We start from the raw sequence: 27,907 nt of genomic DNA, 5'->3' as shown, positions 1-27,907 counted from the left end.
AGTCGACCCAAGCTTAAACAAACCTTGTCGTCTTCTTGATGAACAGCCACAAAGCTAAGAAGAAAAGCTGAATCTACCATGTCCCGTAGTTGTGTACAAGGCCCCCTAAAGCACTTTCGCTTTCGCTTTCTCTCGTCTATATTTGAAATAACAAACTTCTTGAGCTGATGATAATAGTGTGCGGTTGTTTATTGAAGTGCTTCTGACATCTGATCCTTTCAGAAACGGACAAACGCGAGAATGAAAAGTGAAAAAACAATAGAGAAGCCGAAAAAAAAAACAAGCAAATGATTCTTTCAGCAACCTAAAACATGAACAAACTATTATCATCATCTTTTGGACTATTATGAACTCGGGAATCACTGAATTACTTTCTAACAAGAGGTTACATGTGCTGGAGAAGATTAAAGATACAAATGAGAGGTTTGCACTGACTGTGGCCTATATCTCGTGTTGTTTTTGAACCCAAATAAGGACTAAATGTATGCTTTGTGTAGTTTTTCTGTAATTGGTAACATATCGGAGACTATAAGAGTCTGTATGTGTTCAGATATGTTGCATTTATTTATTTATTTATTTTATATAATTGCAGACATTACAGTAGTTTATTTCACACTATCATTGATCTGCAGTTATAATCAAATCATGTTCAATAAAAGGTTAGTAATGAACATTTTTACACAAGTATCCAAATAGGTACCATTGGTACCCTTTTGGCAGTGGAAACGCAAGCCTGATAAAGGTGACCCATAACGTACCGTACTGTACCACTCAGTGCCATTATAAAAGAAAGTTTTATACCCCTGGTTCCTGCAGCAGGAACATCAGCTTCATAGATTAACTCATTTATTTAAGATACACCACTGGCTATAAATAATAGGTGAGTGAATATGCGTGAGCTATTAGATATAGCCATGCCCACTTTGTGAAGTGGTAGATAATCAATGTAAACTTCACCACGGGTGAGCTATTTGCAATTGATTTTGCGTTAAGCCCACAGTGCCTTATATCACACAGGTAGTAAGTGAGGTGAAAAGCTGACCTCCAGGATGTCGATGAGCACATTCTCTTCAGGCTGCTTGGTGCTGCGGACGTTCTCCAGCACAATGGAGTAATAGACTCCCTGTGGATCGGACTGGTAGAGGTTGTACGTGTCTGTTTGATACCATTCCTGAAGAGCCAGAAACACCTGATTCTCATCTGTGCTCACAATCTGCACATCCTGCACAGAAAGTCAACACACAAAGTGATTAAAACAGGTAAGGATAAAAGAAAAGCAAGTTTAGTGCAAATCATTAACAATGCAATTCTTTGTAAGAAGGAGCAGAGAAAAGCTTGATACACTCTCTCATGCTTGCATAAAACAACTTCAAAAAATGTGTTGCAGCCTATTCCACGGTGATTACATGTAGTTTCTTTGAAATGAAAAGTTTATTGAGAGCTGCTGTGAAGAACCGAGTTGGAACATGAACCGTGCAGGGACAGATTTAGATGAAAGAACGAGCAATTAATGAATCCATTCTTTAATTAGCTTTTCTGCTTTGCCTTTAAATACAGATTCAACACAAAGCTCCTCAGTTTTGGTAGCTTAGCATTGTGGCGATGACTGGGTCAGGATGGGGTAGTTTGCCTCCATGTTGTTCTTGCAGATAAAGTGAAAGTGGGTCGCATTAATTTAGGCACAAAGATGAAGGGTACAAGCTCGTGCCCCCAGCTGAATTCATTCATAAGAACTTAAGTGAAGAGCTTGCAAAGTCCCCGAAGCACTGAGAAGCTTTAATGTGCTTCAGAGACCAAACTCCGAAGGCACTATTTCTCACTTATGTTCCACTACAGCAGTTTAGAGGCACTGAACCTCCTCTGTGAGAGGTCAGTTACACAACACCTGTTTTCTGGAAGAGTTATATGATGGAGGAGGAGAGATGAGGATGAAGCAGCACACTAAAAACAGCGTCTGTGGCTTCTCATGAGTGAGTGTACATGGCCATATGGACGAACGTACACCACATATCTCTACTGCACACACAGCTTCTATATAAAACTTCACTTCACTGCACGCTTGTGAGTTATGTCCACACACACCACATATGTAAAAACAACATACCTGCACCACAAAACCATAAGAGTCAATTTTGTTTGCAATTTTAGATTTATACATCATCTGAAAGCTGAATTAATACTCATTGATATATTGGACGATATTTGGTTGAGATACAACAATAATCTGGAGCCTGAGGGTTTAGAAATATAAAAATACAGCAAAAACCACCTTTAAAGTGACTTTTCCAATTTCCTGGCATAAAAATAGGATCCAAATCTCAGCAACCTTGAGGCAGACCACTTTCCACTGATATTGATTGACAGTTGGGAATTCATCTGTCTTTGAATCGCCTATAATCATGTTCACAAGACAGGATTTGCAAAGAAACTGGTATTAAGAGATCTGTTCCAACTCTCTGTGATCCTACACTTAATCTATACTTTTTAGATCGATGTAATTCTTAACTGCTGGAATCAGCACAGCTGCACAGTTTATGCAACTATAAACAAGGACGCTTCAATCACACAACAGAAGTCTCGGTTTGTAGACATTAGCATCTCTGTACATTTTGTAGACATTAACATCTCTATACAGCACCATATTTTAGCGTTTGGTGGCCATACTGCCACATTTACCAGCAGATGAGCAAAAACAGCTCAACCTGTGCGTATGTATTTGTTTTGTGTATGCACACATGCACAGTGAACGTTGTAATGGCATTTGTTTGTGACTCATTCATCTTACTCTGGTATTTGGGACTGTAGGAGTCTATTTCATCATGTCTGAGTTATGCCTGTCATTTTTCTGTGTTCATCTTGACATCCGATCCTGCTTTTCCTTCTTTGAAGAGAAATGTCCCAAGAGTGAGTGGGAAAAAAATACTTTGGGTGAATGGGGAAAACCAGCTCATTTGCATTTGAAGGGAAAAAACTGCCATTTTAAACAGGGTATAATAAATGATCTGACATGTATTTTGACCTGAAACTTTACAGACACGTTCTGGAGTCTTATTTTACCTCTTTATACCCCAATTTGGAGCTCTTTAAATAAACTTAACATCATTATTATTGTCTATTTTTAGATATGCTGGACTCCTTGAAAATGAGATGCTCAAGGGGTATCCTCTAAATAAATTGTAATATATTATTTCTCCACTTCCTTACTGTAAAACCAAACAATTTAAATTAGTTTTATTAAATCACTTAAAAGTATGAGTGAATGTTGATCATAGTAGATGTGATAAATATGGCATCACTATCGCTGTACTGTAACACTTAACACTGTACTGTACTATATTGGGATTTACAGGTATTTATGTTATGGTGATATATTGTAGGGTAGATTGCTTATTTTTAGTTTAAAAGAAATATACTAATAGCACACAAAAGATTTTTGTAACAGTTTGGAAATCATGATTGATATTTAGGTAATTAGGCTACAATGAAATAGAGTTGCCAGAAAATTTCATATTCTCTCTTTCACTTCCTAACAAACATCCAGTCAGAAACAACATATTAACATAATGATGCCCATTAGTTTCATAAAGTTTGTGGCGCCTTAGAGAACAATAGGAAATCATTGGTCTGTCTCCTCACAATCTAGCTGAAATAGATGTTTTCTGGCAAGATGTAATGCTATTTTTCATGAACAAAATGCATAAAAACAAAACGATACCAACAACATTCTGAATTTAAAGTTATCACTGTCAACAACACAACTTGAAACTCAGTTCAAAAAGTTTATTTTTTGACAACTTCATGAAAAAAATCTCCCAGCTCACCATTATACACGCTTTTAATCCTGATTCATCCCTCCAGTCTCCTAGCCCCAAAATAGCTTTCTACATCCACACACAAACACTTCTCAAAAGTACCAATTTCCCAAGAAGCCTTAGACTATTATGATGAAATAAAAGCAAATATTGAATTTCAGAGCACCTCTTGTATAGAGAGAAGTGTAAATGTGTACATGGCTTTACAGCTATTATTTCAAATTGAATTTACCCTTTCACTGATCCCCGTTGTCATAAGGTTTGTGATGACATCTGGAAACAAGCAATCATAAATTGTAATAACCGAGTGATTGCCTCCTTGTTTGTTTAATTTCTCAGTCAGATTTGGAGATGGTACAAACCATGCCTCTTATCTAGAACACCAATGCAATTCTTGTCAGTTGATTTGGCCTCAGACGCGAACAGCTCCACATGTTTTAGTTAGTTGTGAATTAAAATTTTAACGATGAGGTCATCTTCCAGTCAAAGCTTACACAAGACAATGAAGTCATTGCAGTGAAGCACAGCTGCTGAGAGAGATAGTGCACGTTTTAATGTGGATTACCAGATCATCTAAATCAGCACACAAACAGCAACAAGAACAACAGAGTGATCGGATTAAAACGGTAAGCTTTAGTGAAGCACTTTTAATTTTAAACCACTGGCTGGATCGGTCGTGTATGTCTATCATGCTGTGTGGCAGGGCACTCAGGTTCGTCGTACTGATAACAGCACTATCAGAACTGAAGACAGCACTATCCATCTGTCTCTGACAGCGGGTGCAGGACCCCTATCAGACATGGCACCGCTGCAGGACATTTGTGTTTCTGCCTACAGCCACAATCCCTCAGTGTATTTCAACCATGCTGACTCAGTGTCTGATAAGTCAGAAAGATGGGACATGTGACAGAAGAAACAAAAGGATGGAAAGACAGAACCTAAAGGTCTTTGTTTTAGAAAAAAGTACATTCTTAAAAATAAAGGTTCCAAAACTTTTCTATACAATGATAATTTAGATGAGAATTTCTTTAACAGAAATCAGCTAAAGCTAATAAATACCTGACATTTGAGCTGCTTTGCTGATCTTTAAACTGCCGCTAAAATGAGCTATGGTTTTCTCTCTGTCCAATGACAGTGCACACTTTGTTTACAAGCGAAAGAGAGTTTAGCTCGACTTGAGGCAAAAGTTGACTGGTTGCTCCCACTTGTGGACTGTTCAATTGCATTTTTTAACTCAATTTATTTTCAACTCTAGCAAAAGGAAAAGAAAGGCAAGTGGCAAAAGAGAGAGAAAAGCATTTAAAGTCAAATGCATTTAAATAATCTATAAATAATCGATAAATATACGTATTTATTGTTTGATTAATCATCGCTGGGCGACACAGTGGCGCAGCAGATAGTGCTGTCGTCTTACAGCAAGAAGGCTGGTTCCAGCCTCGGCTGGGTTAGTTTGCATTTCTGTGTGGATTTTGGAAGTTCTCCCCATGTTCGCGTGGGTTTCCTCCGGGTGCTCTGGTTTCCCCCACAGTCCAAAGAAATGCGGTAGACTAAGTTATCCGTATTGTATGGATGTTTCCCAGAGATGGGTTGCAGCTGGAAGGGCATCCGCTGCATAAAACATGTGCTGGATAAGTTGGTGGTTCATTCCGCTGTGGTGACCCCGGATTAATAAAGGGACTAAGCCGAAAAGAAAATGAATGAATGAAAATGCTTGTGCTTTATGGAACCATCCATACCAAAAAAAAAACCCTAGCTTTTAAGAATGTATATTTATATTCCAGCCGAATGTTAGCATTTTCTCTGTGTCTGGTGGATTCATTGCACTGCAATAGTGCTGCATTTGAATTCTAGTCATGTTGTCCCATTCTCAAAGTGGAGAAGCAGGTCTTAATTGGCCAAAATCAATAGTATTGTTTCTATTCACAGTCTGCTTCAAGTAAAAGAACACTGGGCCCTTTTTAAGTGATTTTGTGTGTTTCAGGCGATTGCAGTTTGATTGCAATACCAACATTTATCTAAGATAGCATATTTAAAAGATGCCTGCACAATTACAGATGCATCACAAAGTGAGATTTTTCAGAACAACTCTGTTCTAAAGATTGCAGATCAAGCTGTTTGAAATGTGCTACCTGAAATTTAGCATGATATTGGTTATTGGACCAAACTTAAATCAAATTCCATCTGATATCAAACTGACAAGTTTTCTTTTCTTTTATGGATATATTTAACAATTATTTTATTTAACTATGACATTAGTTTTTGGTTTCCCAGTAATGGGTTGCGGCTGGAAGGGCATTCACTGCGTTAAACATAATTGGAATTGTTGGTGGTTCTTTCCGCTGTGGCGACCCCTGATAAACAAGGGACTAAGCTGAATGAAAATTATTGATTGAATGGTTATTTTTGGATGTCAACGGTGACAAAAAACATATAAACAAATTACCTGATAAACAAAAACCTTGTGTGTGTGTGTGTGTGTATGTGACACAAGGGTGAGTAAATGATCATAGAATTATATTTATGCTTGAACATCTAACGTTTCCACAAGCTTCAAATTAATTGTACTTGAAAACAACAACAACAAACTGAAACGTGCTTAAAAAGTCAAAAGACAAAGCACAAGAAGAGGAAAAGTGAAGTAGAAAGTTTAGTGGCGCTTAGCCATTTAGTGTCTTCGGTGTGTTACAACAAACAAATCGCCCTGCTGGAGCTGAGGACTATCATTAATCCATAACGTAAAGAAAGGAACTTCAGAAGAGATCTGAGACTGCATACTGAAATTGGGTTTTGCATTTTTCAAAAGCTTTTCAATTATTCACTGTGGAAAAAATGGGCACAACATCAGCCAACCCTGTCTCTCTCACACACTCCTTCTCTCTTCTGGGTTCTTGAACCGGGTGTCTAAAACTTGACCTATCTGCTCAGTCAAGCGACAAGCAACTAAAAGAGCAGAGAAAATGGGGGTCTAGAGGGGGAAAAAACATCAATATTGCTTTAACCCTCAACATGACACCACCAAGAAGAAACGATAAATATATTCACCCCAAATTGCCACAAAACCCTTTACAAACGCATGTGGAGGCACTGACTAAATAAATACATAGCATGTTCAACTTCTAGAGTAATTAAATCAGAGCTTTTATCCATCACTCAGAATGCCTGGTAATCTGAGGCATCTTTCTCAGTAATACTCTTTCTCTTACACTTCTCTCTCTGGCTCTTTCACTCTCTTTCTCTTTCACTCTGTCACAGTGAATCAGCGGTTGGCATAGTTACAAATGCCACTGACAGCAGCTGCCCTACAGCCTGGCTCTCTCTCTGAGGTGAAATATACATGAAGCAGGCCCCACTGGCCTCCACTCCAATCAATGTTATTCAATTACAGTCAGCCAGCATTTTACTGAAGCACTCCCTTGGGTTAGAGCCACAGACAGCCTGGTCAGTCATCAGCTGTAACCCTTAGCCAGCTGTCTTCTTTCGCCGGCATATTACTGCTATACATCACGGCTCCTCAGTAGGTTAAAACCCACATCTGGGTTGTAATGGTGTAGGGTTTCAGTGCTAGACACCAACTGTGCACTTCAGTTCATACATATTGCCGCAATACGTCATAGTCAGTCTCTGGTTTTCATGTTTAATCCGCAACAGCTGCAGCTGATAAAAGAACAATAACCACCTTCAAACACTAAAACACAGTTAGTGCACAGTCCAAGCAAAAACATCAGCAACTTCAGGCACGCAATGATAAAATGCAGCAACAGCTGATGCTAGTGAAAATAAGAGGTAAATGAAGTATACAAATCATGCAAAAAAGTGCTGATGCTCTAATAAAATTCTACTTCAGTAGAAGTACAAAAGTACTTTTAACGTACTTAAGTATTTAAAAAAAATAATAATTATGAATGATAATATCAAGAAACAGTTTTGGTGTATTATTAAATTGTGCAATGCACTGATGTCTAATGATTTTTAGTATTAGGGTTTAAAGAACCTTAAATAGAATATACCATACTGTATAACCTAGTAAACAACAGAAATTAATAAACCCAAAGGGCCCTATCATACACCTGGCGTAAGATGTGTTTGGCGCTATTTGTTGCTATTTTCACACCAGCAGAACCCAAATTTTCATGTTTTGCGCCACGTTGTTTAAATAGTAAATCCATTTGCACCCCTTTGTGGACTTATGGGTGTGACCATTGGGTGTGGCCTAGACCATTAAAATAGAGCCCAAAATGTGTACATGATTGCCAACAAATACAAATCATTTGCAATTGTGCAGTTTGTCAAAAGAGTAAACTAGATATCACATTTAATATTACAATTTCAGCGTTGGGTAAAAAAGTAACATATTATCATTCACCAAATTACTAAATCTTACTCTCTGTATATATCTTACTTACTCTCTATATATATATAGATTTAAGATATTATTGTATTACTTTTTCTCAACATTGCTTGGAGCAGTTCAGAGCAAACACTGGTCATTAAACTGTACCTTTGGAAGGGAATATTTAGGGAATCTCATCTGAACAAATTCATTCCTTCGGTATGAGACATAATACTTGGTGCGATTTCCTGTAGTCACCTAGAAAAAAGAAAAAAAAACAGAAAGACAGTTTGTTTATTTTCTTTACCAGTGCAGTTTTTTATTCTCCTATTCCAGTGATGGAGTCCTGTCATTACTGTCAGCAGTTTGGAGACAATCCGATCTCTTTCCTATTTATCCTTGCCATTTTCAGTTCACACTGTCAATTTTACCTCACCGGTATTATCCCAACTGATTCAGTCTCTGGCACTGATTCTTTGTTTTGGTGCAAATCCTCAGCAGTTTGCATGAGTTGCATCCACCCTGCATCAGCATATCTTTGACCTGACAAACATTTCATATTCTGTTTCTCAAGGGCAAATCTAAATTCCTTTTCAACAGCTGCAATCCCTTCAAAAACAGGTGAGAGAGTGAAAGAAATTAACACAGAACAAGAACAAAAGTCATTGAGCACCTGGCTAATTAAAAAAAGATCAGAAAAGGGAATTTAATAGTCAAAAAAGCAGAAGGAAGACTAGAAAAAATAGCACTGTATGTCAAAATAAACCCAAATTAAGATCAGTCTTGTAGCCAAACTGCATATTCCCTGGATATATTTATCACTACTGCATATTAGCTTGAGATATATATGATAAGATAACATGTAGTATGTTCACAGAATTGTTGTTAGTGGCAAACTAGCAGGCAATTTGAGTTTAAAAAGACATTTAATAGACGTCTTGGCTAAAACAAGGGTAAATCTGTGCTGTCAGCTAACAATAGTCCTAAACTTGACCAGTCATCAAATAGGCAGGAATGAATGATTGATCTGTGAATTTAAGGACTAGTCAATTTTAGACTATTGTTAGACATCTATTAGATTTTCACTAAGAGCACAAATTTAGCTTAGTTTTATCTATGACGTCCATGTTTAGACATCTATGAGATGTCTTTTAAACACAAAATTGTTTGGAGGGATATGATTTCCAACTATTTTATATACAGTTGCTAATATTCCTTGCTAATATTGACACTTTAATAAATATGAGCAGCAAAGCCTGTGTCAAAATATATTTACTGTTTAGCCTTTTGATAGTTTGCTTAAAATATGAAGGAGGACATTGTATTTGCAGACAAACTAGACATGTTTCATTGATCAACTTGGAAACAAGTGGAAACTTTGTCTACTTTGGCACTTTTAACATTAAGAAAAGGAAAACAAGAGTCTGAAAATCTCCCAGCATCTGAATCCTGTTGCTGTATGTGCTTTTTATGAGAGACGTCATCATTCTTTACAAGTGAAAATCGACACTATGTTAAAAAAATAGCTCAGCTCTGCAATTGCAAAAACCTTTAGTGAGCCATGAGGTCTTACTTCTCATGAGGTCTAACACTTAACAGGTTTTTTTTCAATGTCAGCCAAAGGCACAAGGTTAATTGCTGGTCATGCTTTACTATGTAGGATAAACACTGATAGTGCTGCAGGTGTATTGTCCTGGCTCTGCTATAAATACATTTACTCTTTATCTCATTCTGATCACTCAGTATAGTAACATTCTGCGGTCAGGTATTTGTAAATAACAACTTAAAACTGCATAATTGACTGTTTTCCTAGCAACAGATTCCCTACACAGGTTTTCTAGGTAATAATAACTTAAAGTCCATTCATTTTGCTTCTCTGGTGAGAATACGGCATATGGCCTTGACCAGGGTATTATTTTTCATGGGTAAAGTGCATTATCTCTACATGTGTATACACGTCTTGGAAACACTTTACAATAAGATTGTTTTAGATAACATTAGTTATCTAGATAACGTTGTTTTAGATAACATTGTTAATGTAAATACTAGCATGAACAAACAATGAATAGAACATTTATTACAGTATTTAATCACCTTTGTTAACATAATTAAGGGAAATACTGTGCTCAGCAATAATAAGTAGACCCTTAACAAATCTCTCTTTTAATTTCATCTTTTTAATAGGAAGCTATACAATATTATATTATATGTTCATATACATTAGATTAGTCAGTACTGAAGCCAAATCTGGAACTTATCTAACAAAATAACTCACGATAACAGTCCAAAAACTAGTACACACAAATTTATATGATATAGGAAAATATTAAGTACAAATTTAAAAAAAGAGGAAAAATCAAGAGAAGCAAAAAATTGTCATTTTTTACAATATTCTGCTTGAATTTAATTGTATTATCTTTCAATTTCTAAATATGTTTGGTGACTAAAATATAATTTTCATAAATATATCTGTTTTGTTTAAATACACCAAAATACATAGCCTATATTCACTGAGAAATGGAAACAAATATTCATTTTCAAAATGGGTGTGCCCAATTATGCTGAGCACTGTACATTTGTTATTTTTAGTTCTTGTTAAATCACAGTGCATTAACTAATGCTAACACTGTACAGGTATTGTTCATTGCAGCATATATAATTGCAGCATAAATTCACAATGTTATAAGAATGCAAACTGCTGATTACAGCTGAATATTATTGTGAGAGTTTAAGCGCAAACACACCGAAGGCATTGTTTGAGGTGAGATTTAAATGCTGTTTTCTATTGGCAGTGAGAGTTTTGTGTGCTGCTGACGTGCCTTGGTTGCCTCGCGTTTTTGCAATTTAATAAAAAAGTTGACGTTTTCTATTCACTGAAAAACGCAGGTGCATGTGGAACCATGTGCGCACCACTTCTTTTTTGCGCATGCAAGCCGTGCGTATTTATTTGAAATAACAAACTTAAGACGCATATAAAACAAAAGAAGCATATTTGAATGGCCCCTTATTACTTTGAGTGTCACGTTTCACGTTTGCGGCAGTTGGATTAAGTTTGCAGCTGGTGTTCGGTTTAGGTTGTGTTTACAAAGCACACAAGAGCATATAAAATCAGATTTTCAAGACATAATCTTTAAAATAATGACTTGTATTAAAAATGTTGACAAACGTTGTGATATGAGAATTACAGAATTATTAATAAATGCTGTACAGGTATTGTTCATTATTAATAAATACATTATCAAACATTAACTAATGAAAGCAGGTTGCAAGGTGGCACAGTGGGTAGCACGTTCGCCTCACAGCAAGAAGGTTGCTGGTTTGAGTCTCGGCTGGGTCAGTTGGCGTTTCTGTGTGTTTGCATGTTCTCCCTGTTTTCGCGTGGGTTTCCTCAGGGTGCTCCAGTTTCCCCCACAAGTCCAAAGACATGTGGAATAGGTGAATTTGGTAGGCTAAATTGTCCGTAGTGTATGTGTGTGAATGAGTGTGTATGGGTGGTTCCCAGTGATGAGTTGCAGCTGGAAGGGCATCCGCTGCGTAAAACCTATGCTGGATAAGTTGGCGGTTCATTCCGTTGTGGCGACCACAGATTAATAAAAGGACTAAGCCGAAAAGAAAATGAATGAATGAACTAATGAAAGCTTATTTTAAAGTGTTGCCGCTATTGTAATTTAAATATATTCAGTTTTACCTTCACAAATATGTATTCATCTTGCACTGAGAGTGAATTGTGGTCAATCTTCCCCAAGAATTGCGCAGTCACCATTTTATCAGAGCAATTTTGGATGAGGCATGTGACATAAAGGTATCCTGTTGAAAGACAGAAAAAAAACACAAGCAAGTTATAGGGAAGTGTTTGACTTTCAAATGTTTGAAAAGGCTTTTTCTATGCTTTTTATATTTTAATGTCTGATCATTCTGCTTTTGTAACCGAGTGTGTGGAAACCATTCCAGAGGTGAATGGAGCAAAAGAGAGAGAAAAAAACAAGGAGCTCTTAACAAAATTAGCTGAAGCTGATCCTCACTGGACACTAACTGCTTTGCTCCAAAATGGCAGGAAATTAATTATGGGAAAACAGTGGCGAGGTGCCCTGTTGACGTGGCCTTTCTATTTAGAATCGCACACAAAAGCTAGCTCAGCAACCTCTACAAATCACACACACACACATACATTTATCAATCCTCTAAACGTGCTTTAAAAATGACAACCAATTGGAAAATGATGAAAAATGGGGGGAGAATGAATGCTCCAAAATGCATGGCCAAAGGTTACATATCAAAGTGGGCAGCTTAATTGCTATTGTCACAATGTTGTTTCCTCTCATTCTCTGTGTTTTTTTTTTATTAATTATTTTAGGCAAACAAATGGGCAGACTACTTCACTGAAGAGGACGAATAGTTAATCAAAGCAGTACAGCATAGAAATTCATTAAAAAGCAATTAGAATAGCTGAGCGCTTTGCTTCTGTCTTCTGTCACACAAGGTCAGACGTGCACACACACACACACACATACACATACAGTTACGCACACACACACGCACACACTCAGCACATCTTATGAGTGACTGAAGGAGTCACTGAGCTGAAGCAAAAACACTTGAGGTCTACATCTGCTGGTGTCACACAAACCCAACAGTAGAGATCAAAGTTTGAGAACTATTTATAAACACTGAATTTTTTTCTGAAATAATTCAATTTTCATAATTCAGAAATGTAAGGTATTTTAATTATGCCTATACAATGCTAGTGCAACACTGTTTTACAAAATAACCAAGACATTCAAGCTATTTTTACTTGAAAACGCTGAGTGATGAAAATTGAACAGCAATTACTGTAACAGCTAACATTTATGAAAGGTTACAGCAGTCAAAAATTGTTAAGAAGTCTGCAGGCCTTTGCTCTGAATGACTTAAGCCCATCACTAGTCTCTCATTGCTCCATGGTGATCCTGCTCTTCTCTTATTCTGTCTCTTCCAGTTCTCTGACTGAATTTTCCATTAGGTTTCCATCAGGACTCTAGCTATTTCACTATTTCGGGGGCTTCATTGTCCTACATGAAAATTGCTGAATGTTGGCTGAAGAATGCAGGGAAGGATCAGCATGTTGCTGAAAGAGCTTCTGACAAACATTTGCAGTCATGCTGACATGTATCTGTGTATGAGGCCCAACTTCTGTTGGAGAAAACCTCCTTCAACCATGACACTTCCTCCAACTTCACTGACTTCTTTACACAGTTTGGGTTAAGGCACTTTTCATTTTGACAACAAATAAAGTGTTTACAATCAGAGATAAATAAATTAGACTTGCTTTCAACTCTATAGTGAACTCAGGCCAGTTCTCTGTCCACAGAACATGCTCCTCAGCAAAGATTCTGCTCAGTTTATCCTGTCTTCTCATGATTATGTCTTTTATGGACAACCTGCCTTTTGGGGAGCTAGTAATGTTGTAAAAATGCAGGTTTGGCTCAACCAGCTTTCCATGTAAACCATGGCTATAAAATCTCATCCGTTGACTTTCATCTGGACATCCTACAGTTGGAGGCTTTAGTGTCTTTAGAATGGCTCAACGTCTTGCTGGGTAAAACTCAAAGAGTGAAAATTAAAGAAATTATCACCAGAAGCTTAATTAACACCAATAACTAGAAAGACATATAAAAAAGTTTTATTATTTTGATCAATAGTTGGGTTTCCTTCATCCTGTGTTAAACATTTTGACGTATATCACATGAGAAACAAGTAATGGAAATGCCACATTTCGAAATTACTCCCAGGGCCATTAAAATCGAAATTGATATTTGGCCACACCCTGTTGGTGTTTTATAACATACAATTTTTACGAGGTGGGTCGTTAGCTCAACACTCAACCCCAACCTGGAGGACCAGGACATACACAACAGACAATTTAGCACCCACAGGAAACTCACGCGAACACGGGGAAAACATGCAAACTTCAAACAGAAATGCCAACTGACCCAGCTGGGACTCGAACCAGCGACCTTCTTACATAAAGGAGACAGGGCTACCCAGTACGCCACCATACCGCCATACCCACATTTCTAACCCAGGCTCATTCTGATTATGTACCCCTATATACATTTCTGGAGAGAGCAAAATACGTCCCAGGAGCTTTGCAGTTTTTGTTTTCGTGAATCCACCAGAGGCAACTGTATACGCTTTTTCAGATCTCAAATTTCTCTCGCGAGTGCACCTGCTGTTCTTACGTAAATCCACCAGAGGCCGCTATCGACTGACTGACTTACTAACTGACCAAACGACCGATCCCCCTACCCTCCCCTTCCCTAAACCCAAACAAAAGTGTTTTAAAAAGCACCAACTGACCTGACCACCCACTTCCCTAAACCCAACCGCAGTATTTTAAAAAGCAATCCAGAAAATGAAAAGCCCCTTGAAGTTTACCACATTTTCAGATTTTCCCACATTCTCACCCTGTTATTTACTTGTTTATTTTATTTTTTAACTTTTAACTTTTGTTTTCGTCTTACCTGCTTTCTGTCCATACAGAGGTAAGCGGTCAGTTGGTAAGCCAGAAAAGGAACGTTGTCATACCGCCCTGTTTCATTTTAAAGATGAAATGCAGCAATAAGTAGCTCTGGCTACGCAATTCGCGATCTCTAGAAAAGTATATAAATGTTTTCAGAATGAGCCTATGTTGCACATTTCCAACTGATCTCCTTTAATATCAAAAATATTTTTACGCTGTTTTTGGCCAAAAAAAGGGTTACTTCAAATAATAGAATATGGAAATCATTTGCCCAATAAAGTGTAATGTAGTAAACATTACACCCACATGACTGCATTACGCTTGCCTTGTTTACTGTTGGTTATTAGTTTACCAATACTATAGTCAGCCACTTTAATAACGTGATGGAAACCCACCTAATTATTTTTTGCAAAAGAAAAGAAAAGAAAAAATAGATTTGTTTTGCATTAGGATGGAAGCTCCGGATAAGCATAAGAAAATGGATGGATGGAAACTCTAGTGTTCATTTTCTAATGAAGTTTTTATATCGTGCTTTAGAGTATTTGTTACTCAGGTAATACACTTAAAAATGCACATTATGATGACTTCAAATAGAATTAAGCAGAGAAATTGTAGGTCGTTCTTTAATTTTGATCTCCACTGTAGGTGTGAATGTATTTGTCCACTGTGATCATCTACACCCTAAGGGTTTTAGTGTACTGTATCTGTGTGACTGTCAGGCAGTGTTTAACCTTCACTGGCTTGAGTGTGATGGAGCTTTGTGCAACAGTTTGTGTGCCACACACATCTCACAAAACAGCTCATCCAGGAGGAATTCACTGAAAGACTCTTGTGTGAATGAGGCAAAACTGAAAGCCCTAAAACCACCCATCTGCACTCTTTCACTGTGGTGTGCTGCGGTATGAAGAGCTGAATTAAAATGCACTGTTCCACAAACACACAAGCTCCCTTACCGCCGCTGATGTCTTGCATCTCCATATGAACCAAATCAGGATCCACATCCACCCCCGTCACGGCCCTTAAACAAAGCATACGGTTAGCAACACGTTGCGTCGATCAAACAAGAGTGACTCATACACACACAGAGGGGCTATTTAAAGGGAAAGTTCACAACAAAATTAAGATTCTGTTATCATTTTCTCACTCAGGTGTTCGTCTGGTAACTTTATTTCAAACAAAACTGTGAAACTCTGAAGACTTTATTCTTGCACAAAGGCAGAGCAAATCTATCTTTTATGATGCTTTATTGTGCTTTTGTCCCTTTTTTTTGAAGCCTGAATGCTTGTAATTGCAAACAAAAGTGTGAACCTAATCTTCATAGTCTTCATAATTTCACTTTCTTAAATCATAGTGAGCAAATGATGACAGAGTGTTCCCTTTTTGTGCGCTATCACTTCAAAAACAAATCACTTAGCTAGCAGAACCTCCTCATCCATACAATCACATACAAAGACCTTGGTCTCAAGGAATGCAGGCAGTTCGCTGTATTTAGTCTGGTTGTGGTAAAAAAAACAATAGTTTGGAGGTTACTAAGCTGCTCAGTAAAATTCAGCTCAGTAAATCTGGACAAGCACTACATTATCTTCAAGCATTTTTAACAAGCAGGAGATTAACAAGCTTTTATTTTCTTTCATATGAGTTCCTCGTGCTGCCATTAAAAAAGTTCAGACTTAATGGAATTCAGAAATATTATGGATGGATCTGATTGTGAAACATTGACATTCTATTAAGTTAGAGATTGAGGCCTTTCATACAAAAAATGATAAAGATAAATATGAGAATATCTACATAAGTGAATGATAACATTTAGTTTGTTCTAAGCCTCTAAACTGCAGTTAAAGTAATAGTATGTGCCGTATGATGTGCTGCTGCTTTTGCAAAGACACCAAGTGTAAAACAGACACTGTTGGGTAAATGAGATCCTTCAAAGGAGGATCTGTTGGGTGAATTCCTCTGCTTTATTAGTTATATCAGTATCAAGTAATTTTTTTATTATTATTTAATTTGGTTGTAACCAGCAGATGTTCTCTATATTCTATGCCTCTAGTGTATCTAAAAATGAATCTAGCTAGTGTAATCAATTTAATAAACAGTCAATTTACCTATCATTGTGTAGATTTACATGTAGATTTACATGTATGCATAATGTATAACTGATATATTTTTCAACTTCAAAGGTGAATGTGTTATGTTTTGTTACACTATTTGCTAGCCTGGCATGCTATATATAGCCCCTATTAACACTTCTGACCGTTTAAACAGCTTTTTTTCCAGAAATTGATTCAGAATAATAATTTCTATTTGAATATATCTGAAAATTTGAGTTATTTCTGTAAATCAGAGATCAATTTCTCAGCAACCATTCTTCTAGTCTTCAGTGGAGACTAGATTCCATTGATCAAGTGACTGTAATGGCATTTTCAATAAACAAAATATTTTGTTTAAAATAATTGCTGTTTTAAAATTTGCATTTATTAAAGTATATTAAAAAGTTATATCAGGGTATATACAGGAATCAGAGACTCCTTCCATACCTTTTAAGACCTCATCGCCACTTTAGGTTGCAACCAGTAAAACTGGCGACATTTTAGCTTACAGTATATTTACTAAATACTGATTGTAAGAAACTAATCCTAAACTAAAACGTTATTCATATACTGAATAAAAATGTTAATCAAGCAGCTGGTGCCTACAACAGCAGGAATGATGGTGTTGCCTTGTTTACTGCAGAAAACAAAGCAGAAAGATGTTAAATCTAGCAGGATTTTATCAATTTCATAAACAACACAGCCTCCCAATATTTACACATTAAATTTAATTTACGTATACAAAATTAAATACCTTGTAAAAACCTTTTAAGTGCCTTAAATGTCTCTAAATTGATTTATCAACTTTTAATACTTTTTATGAGCGCGCGAACACCCTGTAAATAATTTTGTATTAAGCTAAATATAAAGAAGAACAAAATGCTTTCATCATTTATAGGAACTGCAACAATCAGCAATGATAAAGAATCATGTGACACTGAACACAGAAATAAATTATATTTGTAAAAATATTCACATAGCAAGGAGTTAAATTTTAGGTAACATTTCATAATGTGATTGTTTTATTTTTATTGTTATATTGCCTTGTTGAGCATATATGTAATGTCATTTATTGTGTATAGTCATTCACCCAAAGTGCTTCACAATCATGAGGGGGGGGGGGGGTGTCTCTCCACACCACCACCAGTGTGCAGCATTCACTTGGATAATGCGACGGCAGCCACAGGACAACAGCACCAGTGCACTCACCACACACCAGCTATTGGTGGAGTGGAGAGACAGTAATAGAGCCAATTCGGTGGATGGGAATGATTGGGAGGCCATGATGGGTAAGGGCCAATGGAGGGAATTTGGCCAGAACACCGGGGTAACACCCCTACCCTTTATGAGAAGTGCCATGGGATTTTTTTTATGACCACAGAGAGTCAGGACCTCACTTTTACTTCTCATCCGAAAGATGGCGCCCACTGACAGTATAGTGTCCCCTTCACTATACTGGGGCATTAGGACTCACTCAAACCGCAGGTTGAGCGCCCCCCTGCTGGCCTCACTAACACCACTTCCAATATATAGATATGTATTTGACTTATGGCCCAATTCCAATTCTATTTTTGTACACCTTCCCTTCCCCTTCTCCTTGGCCCTTAAAACAGAGTGTAAAGGGGAAGGGCTTCAAAATGTACCCCTAACAGCACTACAAAAGCTGCACATCATATGTCATCGTGAGCTCTTGCTTCATATGAGATCAGACGATGGCGACTGCTGTAGTTATTCCAGTTGTGTTCTTTTTTGGTATTTATTTTCAGGAAATCACTGAAGGCAGCAATATCATGTTATTATGACCATATAATGAGGCAATAAGATCATAACTATACTGTGCATTTACACAGTGGCCATATTCATATATGATAAACACACCAAAAACTACATTAACATTACAGCAGACACTGTAAAAAGCTCATTCCCAGCCACTAGACTTTTCTGACAGGGTATTCCAGTGTCATCGAGTGTCAAAATGTTGTGGGACTGCTATACAGGAGTTATTATTAGGTATTATAAAGAGCAAAATTTAGCGTTTTTTATTTTAGCATTTTTTAAAAAAGCATAAAGCACAGTAAAACACAGTAAAACGCGGTTATGAATATATTAAAACATGTGCTTGTTTTAAAAATTTGTAATAATAACAAAAAAAATACTCATTTGTGGATCTCCTTACTTCCAGGTGTTATCTTGCCGTTGTGGCTGGTGTATTCTGGGAAATTTTCTTAGCCCTTAGTTTCGAGTGTGGTCCTGAAAAATCTCTGTTCGAAGGGCTATCTACCCCTTCTCCTTAGCCCTACGCCTTCAAGCTAAAGAGAATTAGGACAACCCTTCCCTTCACGGGAACGCACAAAGCGAGGGGTAGGGGTAAGGGGAAGGGCTAAGCGGTCGAATTGGGATTGGGTCTTTTGACTTGAACAAGTGTATAAATTGTTATCATAATGCTTATTTTAATTAAATGAAATATTTCCCTTGGAGTATAAGCATTTGTCTCAGGATTGCATATAAAAATCTGTACTAAGACTGACATGAACCTGAGAGTATATTTTCCAACATCTGGGATGTTGCAAATCCCTCTAGTATTTCAAAATGGTTTAGTACATGAAGATATTTACATCCGCATAATAACAGCATAATCTTGCTCCATTGTTATTTATAGCAGATTACTTAACCATCAGATCTCAACAACACATAATGAGTCACGATGAGCTCTAGTCTCATCTCCTGACCGCATGGTCCAGACCACCCTCGCAGACAGCATCCCTGTCCATTAAAGCCACACTGATTTACGGCCTCTCTCCTCTCCAGACCTCCCTTTCTGCTGTTTTATGAGCGAGGCAGCAGACGGAGAGGACAAGAGAGAGCCTCAACCCTCACTGTGCACTGATCCTGTCGCGTCTTCTGAGCGAATTCTCAGAGACGTTTTAAAGAGGTCTGGAGACAGTAGAGTACGACCCTTATCAAACCCCCTGGGGCTGAGGAATCGAGGAAAGACTTCTTCAGATTTACAGTGTCATTGTAAAACCTCTGGTCAAATAAAATATGTGCTGCATGGACTTTATTGTGGCAGATGCTGACAAGGAGCTGACTTTTTCAACTTTTATCACTATTAACCATAGACGAAATATACAATCTGTTAAAGTGCGGCGCAGGGAGGATGGCACGCAAACAGAAAGAGAGAGAGTGAAAGATCAGGAAAAAGAGATCAAAAAAGAGAAAGAGAGGGTCAGATGGAATAACTGGTTTGGGGTGGAGAAATAAATCACTTCTGTCCAGGATTTCAATCCCTGCTGTGGTAGCAGTGAACCATAACCAGGAGAGCAAAGGAATGAAAAATAAAAAAATGGACCAAATTCACCTAAGAAGGTGAAAGGAGAGACAGAAATAATCGAGGGGCAAGAGATTAAAAATAAAGTCTAAGAGGGCAAAGTAGAGTGAAGTAAAACCATATTGACAACTTTCTTTCTTAAGTGCTGTACAAAAAGTTATTTTAAGCTGTGATTCTGCACTTAACAGGTTCTTTATTGGTGGCTCAATGAAGAAGGACTAACATCCATAGAATATTTTCATTTCATAAATAGTTCTGTTTCACTAAAAGTGTCAAGTCTTTTCACTGGAATCCTTAATCCCTCCTTATTCCCTATGAGATAGTATTTTTTTCTAACAATGTCTGATACTTTGAATAGAGCACTTATTGTAGTTATTTTCTCTTTAATGATGAATCACTGGTTGTATCTCCAGTTGCGTAACAGCATCTGCTATTTGATAGTATATACACTCACTGGCCAATTTATTAGGTACAGGTCCAATTGCTCGTTAATGCGAATTTCTAATCAGCCAATCATATGGCAGCAATTCAATGGATTTAGGCATGTATTCATGGCCAAGATGATCTGCTGCAGTTCAAACGAGTATCAGAATAGGGAAGAAAGGTGATTTAAGTGACTTTGAACGTGACATGGTTGTTGGTGTCAGACAGGTTGGTATTTCAGAAACTGCTGATCTACTGGGATTTTTACGCACAGCCATCTCTAGGGTTTACAGAGAATGGTCCGGAAAAAAAGAAAAAATATGAGCGGCAGTTCTGGCGGCATAAATACCTTGTTGATGCCAGAGAATGACCAGACTGGTTCGAGCTGATAGAAAGGCAACAGAAACTCAAATAACCACTCGTTACAACCGAGGTATGCAGAAGAGCATCTTTGAACGAACAACATGTCCAACCTTGAGACGGCTACAGTGTACTCATCTTCTGATAGCGACTTTCAGCAGGATAACGTGCCATGTTATAAAGCGCGAATCATCTCAGACTGGTTTCTTGAACATGACAATGAGTTCACTGTACTCAAATGGCCTCCACAGTCACCAGCTCTCAATCCAATAGAGCACCTTTGGGATGTGGTGGAATGAGAGATTCACATCATGGATAGGCAGCCGACAAATCTGCAGCAACTGCGTGATGCTATCATGTCAACATGGACCAAAATCTCTGAGGAATATTTCCAGTACCTTTTTGAATCTATGCCACGAAGGATTAAGGCAGTTCTGAGGGCAAAAGGGGGTCCAACCTGGTACTAGTAAGATGTACCTAATAAAGGGGCCAGTGAGTGTACATCTAAATGATAAAAACATTTATAACCCAACCACCAAGCTGCACTTTTGAAAGCAAATGAAGTCCATAACAAGTCAAGCAATATCTTTTGTGAAAATAGTTCATATTTAGGTCTGTTCCCATTCATCATTCGGTGTGCCAGATGTCACATGGACTGTTTTTACATTATGTTTGTTGAGGTATTAGACCTTTACAACTCATCATCTGACTTTTATAATGTATTTGTGCTGTTTTTGGTGCTTGTCTTCATCATAAGGAAAAGAGTAGCGCAGACATTCTGCTAAACATCTGATTTGATGTGTCACTGAAAAAAAACAGACAGGTTTGAAAGAACATGAGGTTCATTTTAAGTAATGTAGAGTGAAAAAAAAAAATCACCAGAAAACTCTGTCTTTGGTAACGCGCTCCTGAAGCAGAGTCCATTTGTGACCCAGATCAGTGGATATATACAGCTGAAAAACAGAGAAAGAGAAATAAATCACTATTTACTGCCAGTGAATGCTTCAAACACTGCACATAACATTGATTTTGTAGGGTGGATTAGATTAAAGCACACTTTGCAAATTCTCAAGCTAATGAAAATTAGATGAGCGATTCATTGCAGACTGTATATAACGATTTGGTTGTGGGAAACTGTCCATATATACCAATTAAAATCACATATGTTGAGTGTGTTTGTGTGTGTGTGCATCTGTCCCCAATTGATCATCCTTGTAATGAGATTACATTGATCACCTCTTGCATGGAAAATACCCACCAAACTGTACCATAACAACAACACAGACAAACGCACACTTTTCATTGTCTTTTCCGTTTCATCGAAGCAATGATAAATGCGGCATGTTGCAAGCTGTATCTAGGGGTTATAGCAATTCATCAACTGCATATAAACACACACACACACACACAGAGTTTTTGCCTCGTAGCTCACCCAGCCGTTAACAATGTAAACATGCTCTTTAGTGAGAGACAACCATGTCCTGAAGGCCAAACTGTGTGCTCATAACTCTAATAATGAGGATGCCAATATGCTGGAGAGCAAAAAAGCATAGCAATAAACAAAGCTGGGTGAGAAATGTGTTGAGAACAGTTGGTCAAGGCAGCCAGCCGAGACCTAAATCATTAATACTGAAACAAGCCACAAAGACTAATTCAGGCAGTTGAGCCTGACAAGAAAAAACTACAAACATTCAGCCGGAATTAAGACATATTGTGGTCTTGTGAGTAACCAGTTTAAAACACGTATTTCAGTCTGTGTCATTTTTTTGGACTGTATTAATGAGTGCAGGACAAAACCTTCATCACTGACCTTCGCCTCTTTGCTGTAAGCCAGAAGTTTGTCTTCCTCGGATGGATGGAAGAGGAGAGAGTCCACGGTGAAGGAGACGGGCTGCCGCTGGAAGGACGCACCTTCATCTGTGCTGATGAACAGCATCTGGTCACGTTCATTGATGCTGGAGCTCACCAAGATCACCTACAAACAAAACCACGTGATATTCAGTGACTGCATGTCAGGATGTATGTTGGTTAGTTGCATACAATAGTGGCCAAAACTGATAACCATCCAAGCACAGTTTACACTTTGCCCATGTTGATGATGTATTTCTGATAATTCTGTGTGTATTCTGAATTTCAATAGTTTCATTTGTGAAAACATTAAAACATGAATATTGAGAAATGTGCAAGAAAATAAAAGAGAAACAGTTAAATATTATTACTTGGTCTATTTTATTCCTGACATTGCAAAATAAAACACCTTTTCCATCATAAACTATAGTTTGACTTTTCGGTTTGGTTACCAAGCTTGGTGTTTTTCACTTCTGTCCATCATGCTCATCATATTTTGATGGTTGAATTTAACTTGTATAAAGTTAATAAAACTTTTGGCCCCATTTACATTTAACACTTAATGTTTTGCATAGAGACCAAAAGTGATGTCCAAATGAGTTGCCACAGGGTTTTTAGATGTTAAAGATTTACTTCAGGAGCTCACACTTAGCTGATGATTGATTATAAAGCACTTCTGGCATGCTGTTCCGGGAGAGAGGCCTGAGCTCATAAGATCCTCGAGCCCGGGGCTCTATACCATTTGCAGGGTGAGAGGGGAGTTTGAGCTCAGGTAGGTCTCAAGAACTCCATTATTTATGACAAATTCGGCATTGCTATGGAGAGATATACTGCTTATTAAGAGCTCATCTATGGTGCTAATTTGGTTTCTCATTTGGTAATTCACTTATGTCGCAACTTTTTGGACTGTGGGAGGAAACCGTAGAACCTGGGGGAAACCCACGTGAGCACGGGGAGAACATGTAAACTCCGCACAGAAACACCAACTGGCCTGTTAGAGACTTGGACTAGTAACGTTCTTGCTGTGAGGCAACGGTGCTTACCACTGGGCTGGCGTGCCGCCCTATCAAGGGAAAGAAAGGAGGAGTAGGGGTGAAAGTCAAGATTCTTCAAAACAAAGATAACCGTAGTAAGAAACTCTGGTTATTTATAGTGAGTTAGGAATCATCTGATTGGTGAATCATGCATTATCTAATGCGGGACCAGCTGTGGTCAATCATAAGAATGTTATCCTCTCGAAATTAGTTTATAAATAAACCTCACAAAATGTAATAATGATTGTTATAAAGCCAAAATTCTAAATATTTACTCTACATGTATGTAATCAGGGATGGGCAAAAATACATTAAAATGTATTTTAATATAAAATACAAAATACCTCAATTTTACATGTATCAAAATAAACTACAAAATACAGCTGCCAAACTGTATCAAAATAAAATACTCTATTTTGTATTTTTAAAATACAAAATACTTTTACATCAAATTTCTTCACAAACCATCCATCAATAGGCATATTTGATCAAACCCTTCATTATTAAACTGACTTTCTCTTTCATTTTAGCATACTTTTTGTAGAAATTTCATACAGAAAGTCTTGTCTTGAAGATGATCTCTTTAATCACTGTAAAAACCATGTAATGCAGATAATGAGCTGGAATAAAGTACTATATATCTTTATTGTGTTTCTGTCCATTGTGTGGCCAATAAAATTGCAACCATCTCTTAACAGTCTTATATTTTAAAGGCTGATATATGAAGATATTATATTATTTATTTTTGTTCAATAAATGTAGTTTTTTCCAATTGAAATCTTCAATACCTAATGTAAAAACATGAATTCTGAATACTACTAAAATCTGCAGTTATAGTACTTTCCATAAATCATGTTCTTTGCAATTGTACTCTTCAATGCACAACATGAAACATGATCTCTAAAAAATTTAGCTATTTTTTATCTCTTTTTGCAAATAAACTGCTCATACTGGAGACTGGAGTATTATTAAATATTTGTGTTTCATATACTGTATTGTGCCATTTTGACATCTCTTTATTAACTGAACACTGCACCTGCAGATCAGTTACTGGCATTTGAAACCTTCTATGAAGTATATAGGAATCGCCACAGTAGGACTTATTGTATGTTGTTTGTCTTACTTTCTTGGCATCACATCAGCAATCCACGTAAAACTACAATTATTTGTAAAGTATACTCATTATTCCAAGATGATTTCAGTTCTTCTTTAACTGGAAGAGTCTCAGTTTACACTCTTAGTGAACACTAGTACACAGTCTTTAGGTGTTTCATATTTCTAAAGTTCCTCTGCATTTCCACCGGCATCTCTGAGACTGAGAATGATTTTGAACTGAAAGCTCCACATCCTGTTTTTTAAGGACTGATATTTTATTCCATCTCATTTCTTAAGCAAAGATGCTGATGCTAAATTGTACACTAAACTGCCATTACATATTACTGGTCTTAGCATTGTGCAGTAGACTATTTTCAATGATTGTGGACTTGTTCCCAAATCTACTCATGCCGTTTGTCAGATATTTTCTTTGGGCCCTATCATACACCCAGCGAAATAAGACATAAGACATGTTTGCTGTGATGTGTTGCAATTTTAAGTGTTTTGGAGACGTCTGCATCACTATATGGGTCATAAGAATAGGACATGTTTGAATATTTAACTCTCAATTCAACTTTTTTGACCACACTTCATTATTATTGTTTATTTATTCACTTGCTGTAAATTAGAACTGAATTTAGAAATACTTTTAAAACAAATATTTGAGCTTAACAAACAAAATTAAATATGTAGGCTAATGGATGTCTTCAGTGGAGAGCGTACAACACCATTTCCTTACTCCACCAAGGTAAAGAGCAAGTAAAGAGGCTGAATGGATGAGGCACATTCTTTGTTCTTGCTACAGATGTCTTTAGACTCTGCGCCTCGATCATTAAAATTGAACTCTTTATATGTGTTGCATGATTTCCGATCGTACTCCAAGCATTGGCCACCTTCTTAATCAATTTTCTGTTCAGATCTCAAGCCTTGGCAAGTAACTGAGAAAGCACCAATCTGAAGCCCCATTTTTATGAAGTCATCATTTAGACTCACAAAGTTTTTTACAGTATTTTAAAATACAAAAATACAGGACACTAGAGTATTTTGGTCCCATTTTCATAAACCCCATCAAATACAAACTACAAAATACTTTTTTTTGTATTTAAAATACGTATCATAAATACTGCCCATCCCTGTATGTAATACTGTACTTCTGTATTTTACTCATACAAATATTATAACTTATGTAATAATTTAACACAAATAACAGTTTTATAAAGTTATTTTTTGTCATCTATTTCTGTGGTGCCACAGTTCTGTAAAAGAGTGTTCAGAACAGAAATGTCTATTTAATTGTTTAATTATACATTTAAATTATACAGTCAATCCTACATTGCTAATAATATCCATAAATTAGCAGTTTTCTGTATTTTGTGATTAATATTTTTATTTCCCATTTCACCCCATTTATCTATGCTTCTGAATTGCATTATGAGACCTTGATCTTTCTTTTCAAAAAAAGTTAGAAAATGTTACTTTTATTAACATTTTAATAGATTAAAGTGATATATTGTCTGCGCTGGTGTTGTATTATGGTACAAAAACCTTGTAACAATAAACTGCCAGTACATTTTCTGTTATTTTACAGACATATTTGTAAATATATTATTTCTTATGCATTATACAATTTCAAACTACTAAAATGCCAATAAGAGTCACTTTGCTCAACTGTAGAGTTGAATTTTCAACATCAAAAGTTGACAGAGCAATGAACAAGGTCCCATAAAGCAATTCACAACCGTAAATAAACGGAAATCACTTGTGAATCACAAAATACAGAAACTGTTAATTAACAGATATTTTTTACAGTGTAGTCCATTTATTCACTTTTTATAAAGACAATTTAACCTGTGTTGTGCCTTTAGCTACTTCTTAAAATACATATGTATCTTTCCATATATATATTTGTGCTTATTACAAAAAAAGCCCAATACAAAATAAGCAAGAAAACAAATAAAACAAGGAAAATGTAAATAAACTGAAATTTGGCCCTTTAGTCCAAGACAAAGAAAAAAAGAACTGAGCTCAGCATCTGGAATGACTGCTAGTCTTACATCCTTAAATGACCCAGAGTTGTTTGAACTCGCTAAACAGCCTGAACGGCCTGAACTTTATAACAAAACTGCAGTTCCTTTAAGCACCTTCGAGTGGCGCCGTTGTTCAAGCAACTGCGCAGTGAAGCGTCTCTAACGGGAGGCGAGTTCACTACCTGCTACCAGTAGAGAAAAACACGCTGGGATCCTCGTGGGGGTTGCCAAACACAGAGACTCTCAAAGGGATCTCTGTGAAACAAGTTATCCATCCCAAAACAAAGACTCAAGGGGAAAAAAGGAAAGAATCTCCTCTCTGTAAAACTTCCCTCTTAAAGCAATAACTTGCAGAGTTTAGCACAGAGCCTTCTTTGTGGTCTGCGGATAAAAGCCATCAAACAACATCCTGCGCCTGTCCCAGAGGAGCACGGCGAGCTGGCAGGCCTAGAAGAGGCTATTCGAAGGCCGCTTAAATAACACCGGCCAGAGTGTGGTAGACGATGGCACTTTAAAAGCATAATCGGGACTCTTCGACAATGTCTGTGACAATCTTTTAGCAAATGTCTGTAGGTCATGTCAAGATAATCTCCTTAAAAAACTCCAACCGCATTACAATAGGCGTGTGACATACTGACATTTCTGTAGAATCAAGACCTGTTTGTCAATTTATGATCGGATGAAAGACACAGTTGACAGCTTAAAGGATTTACGCACACACATACAAATATCCCTGCTGAAAAAAATATAGAAACCCTCCTAGAAGTTCTAATGGTTTTTCATTCATTCATTCATTCATTCATTCATTCATTCATTCATTCATTCATTTTCTTTTTGGTTAGTCCCTTTATTCATCAGGGGTCGCCACAGCGGAATGAACACACTACAGCCAATTTAGCTTATTCAATTCACCTATACTGCATGTCTTTGGACTGTGGGCTGAAAACCGGACCACCCGGAGGAAACCCACACAAACAAGGGGAGGGTTTCTACTACAAGTATCACTAAAATATCTCTAACCATCAAGTTTAAACAGATAAAACAGTGAATTTTAATGTTTTTCA

General features: G+C 37.1%; 1 protein-coding gene across 2 annotated transcripts in view; it reads right to left on the bottom strand.

The window, feature by feature from the left end:
* sorcs2 (sortilin-related VPS10 domain containing receptor 2) overlaps positions 1-27,907 on the bottom strand; it is a 309,469-nt gene that overhangs the window by 41,642 nt on the left and 239,920 nt on the right. For both annotated transcript variants that reach the window (XM_056461897.1, XM_056461898.1), the window contains exons 4-9: positions 22,650-22,814; positions 21,719-21,792; positions 15,595-15,659; positions 11,831-11,949; positions 8,311-8,400; positions 1,043-1,222 (exon numbers count right to left, since the gene is read on the bottom strand). In XM_056461897.1, coding sequence (XP_056317872.1) covers positions 1,043-1,222; positions 8,311-8,400; positions 11,831-11,949; positions 15,595-15,659; positions 21,719-21,792; positions 22,650-22,814 — 693 coding nt within the window. The remainder of the gene's footprint in view (positions 1-1,042; positions 1,223-8,310; positions 8,401-11,830; positions 11,950-15,594; positions 15,660-21,718; positions 21,793-22,649; positions 22,815-27,907) is intronic.

This window comes from Danio aesculapii, chromosome 7 (assembly GCF_903798145.1).
Source record: "Danio aesculapii chromosome 7, fDanAes4.1, whole genome shotgun sequence".
Classification (NCBI taxonomy): domain Eukaryota; kingdom Metazoa; phylum Chordata; class Actinopteri; order Cypriniformes; family Danionidae; genus Danio; species Danio aesculapii.
This window is presented reverse-complemented; position numbering and strand designations above follow the sequence as displayed.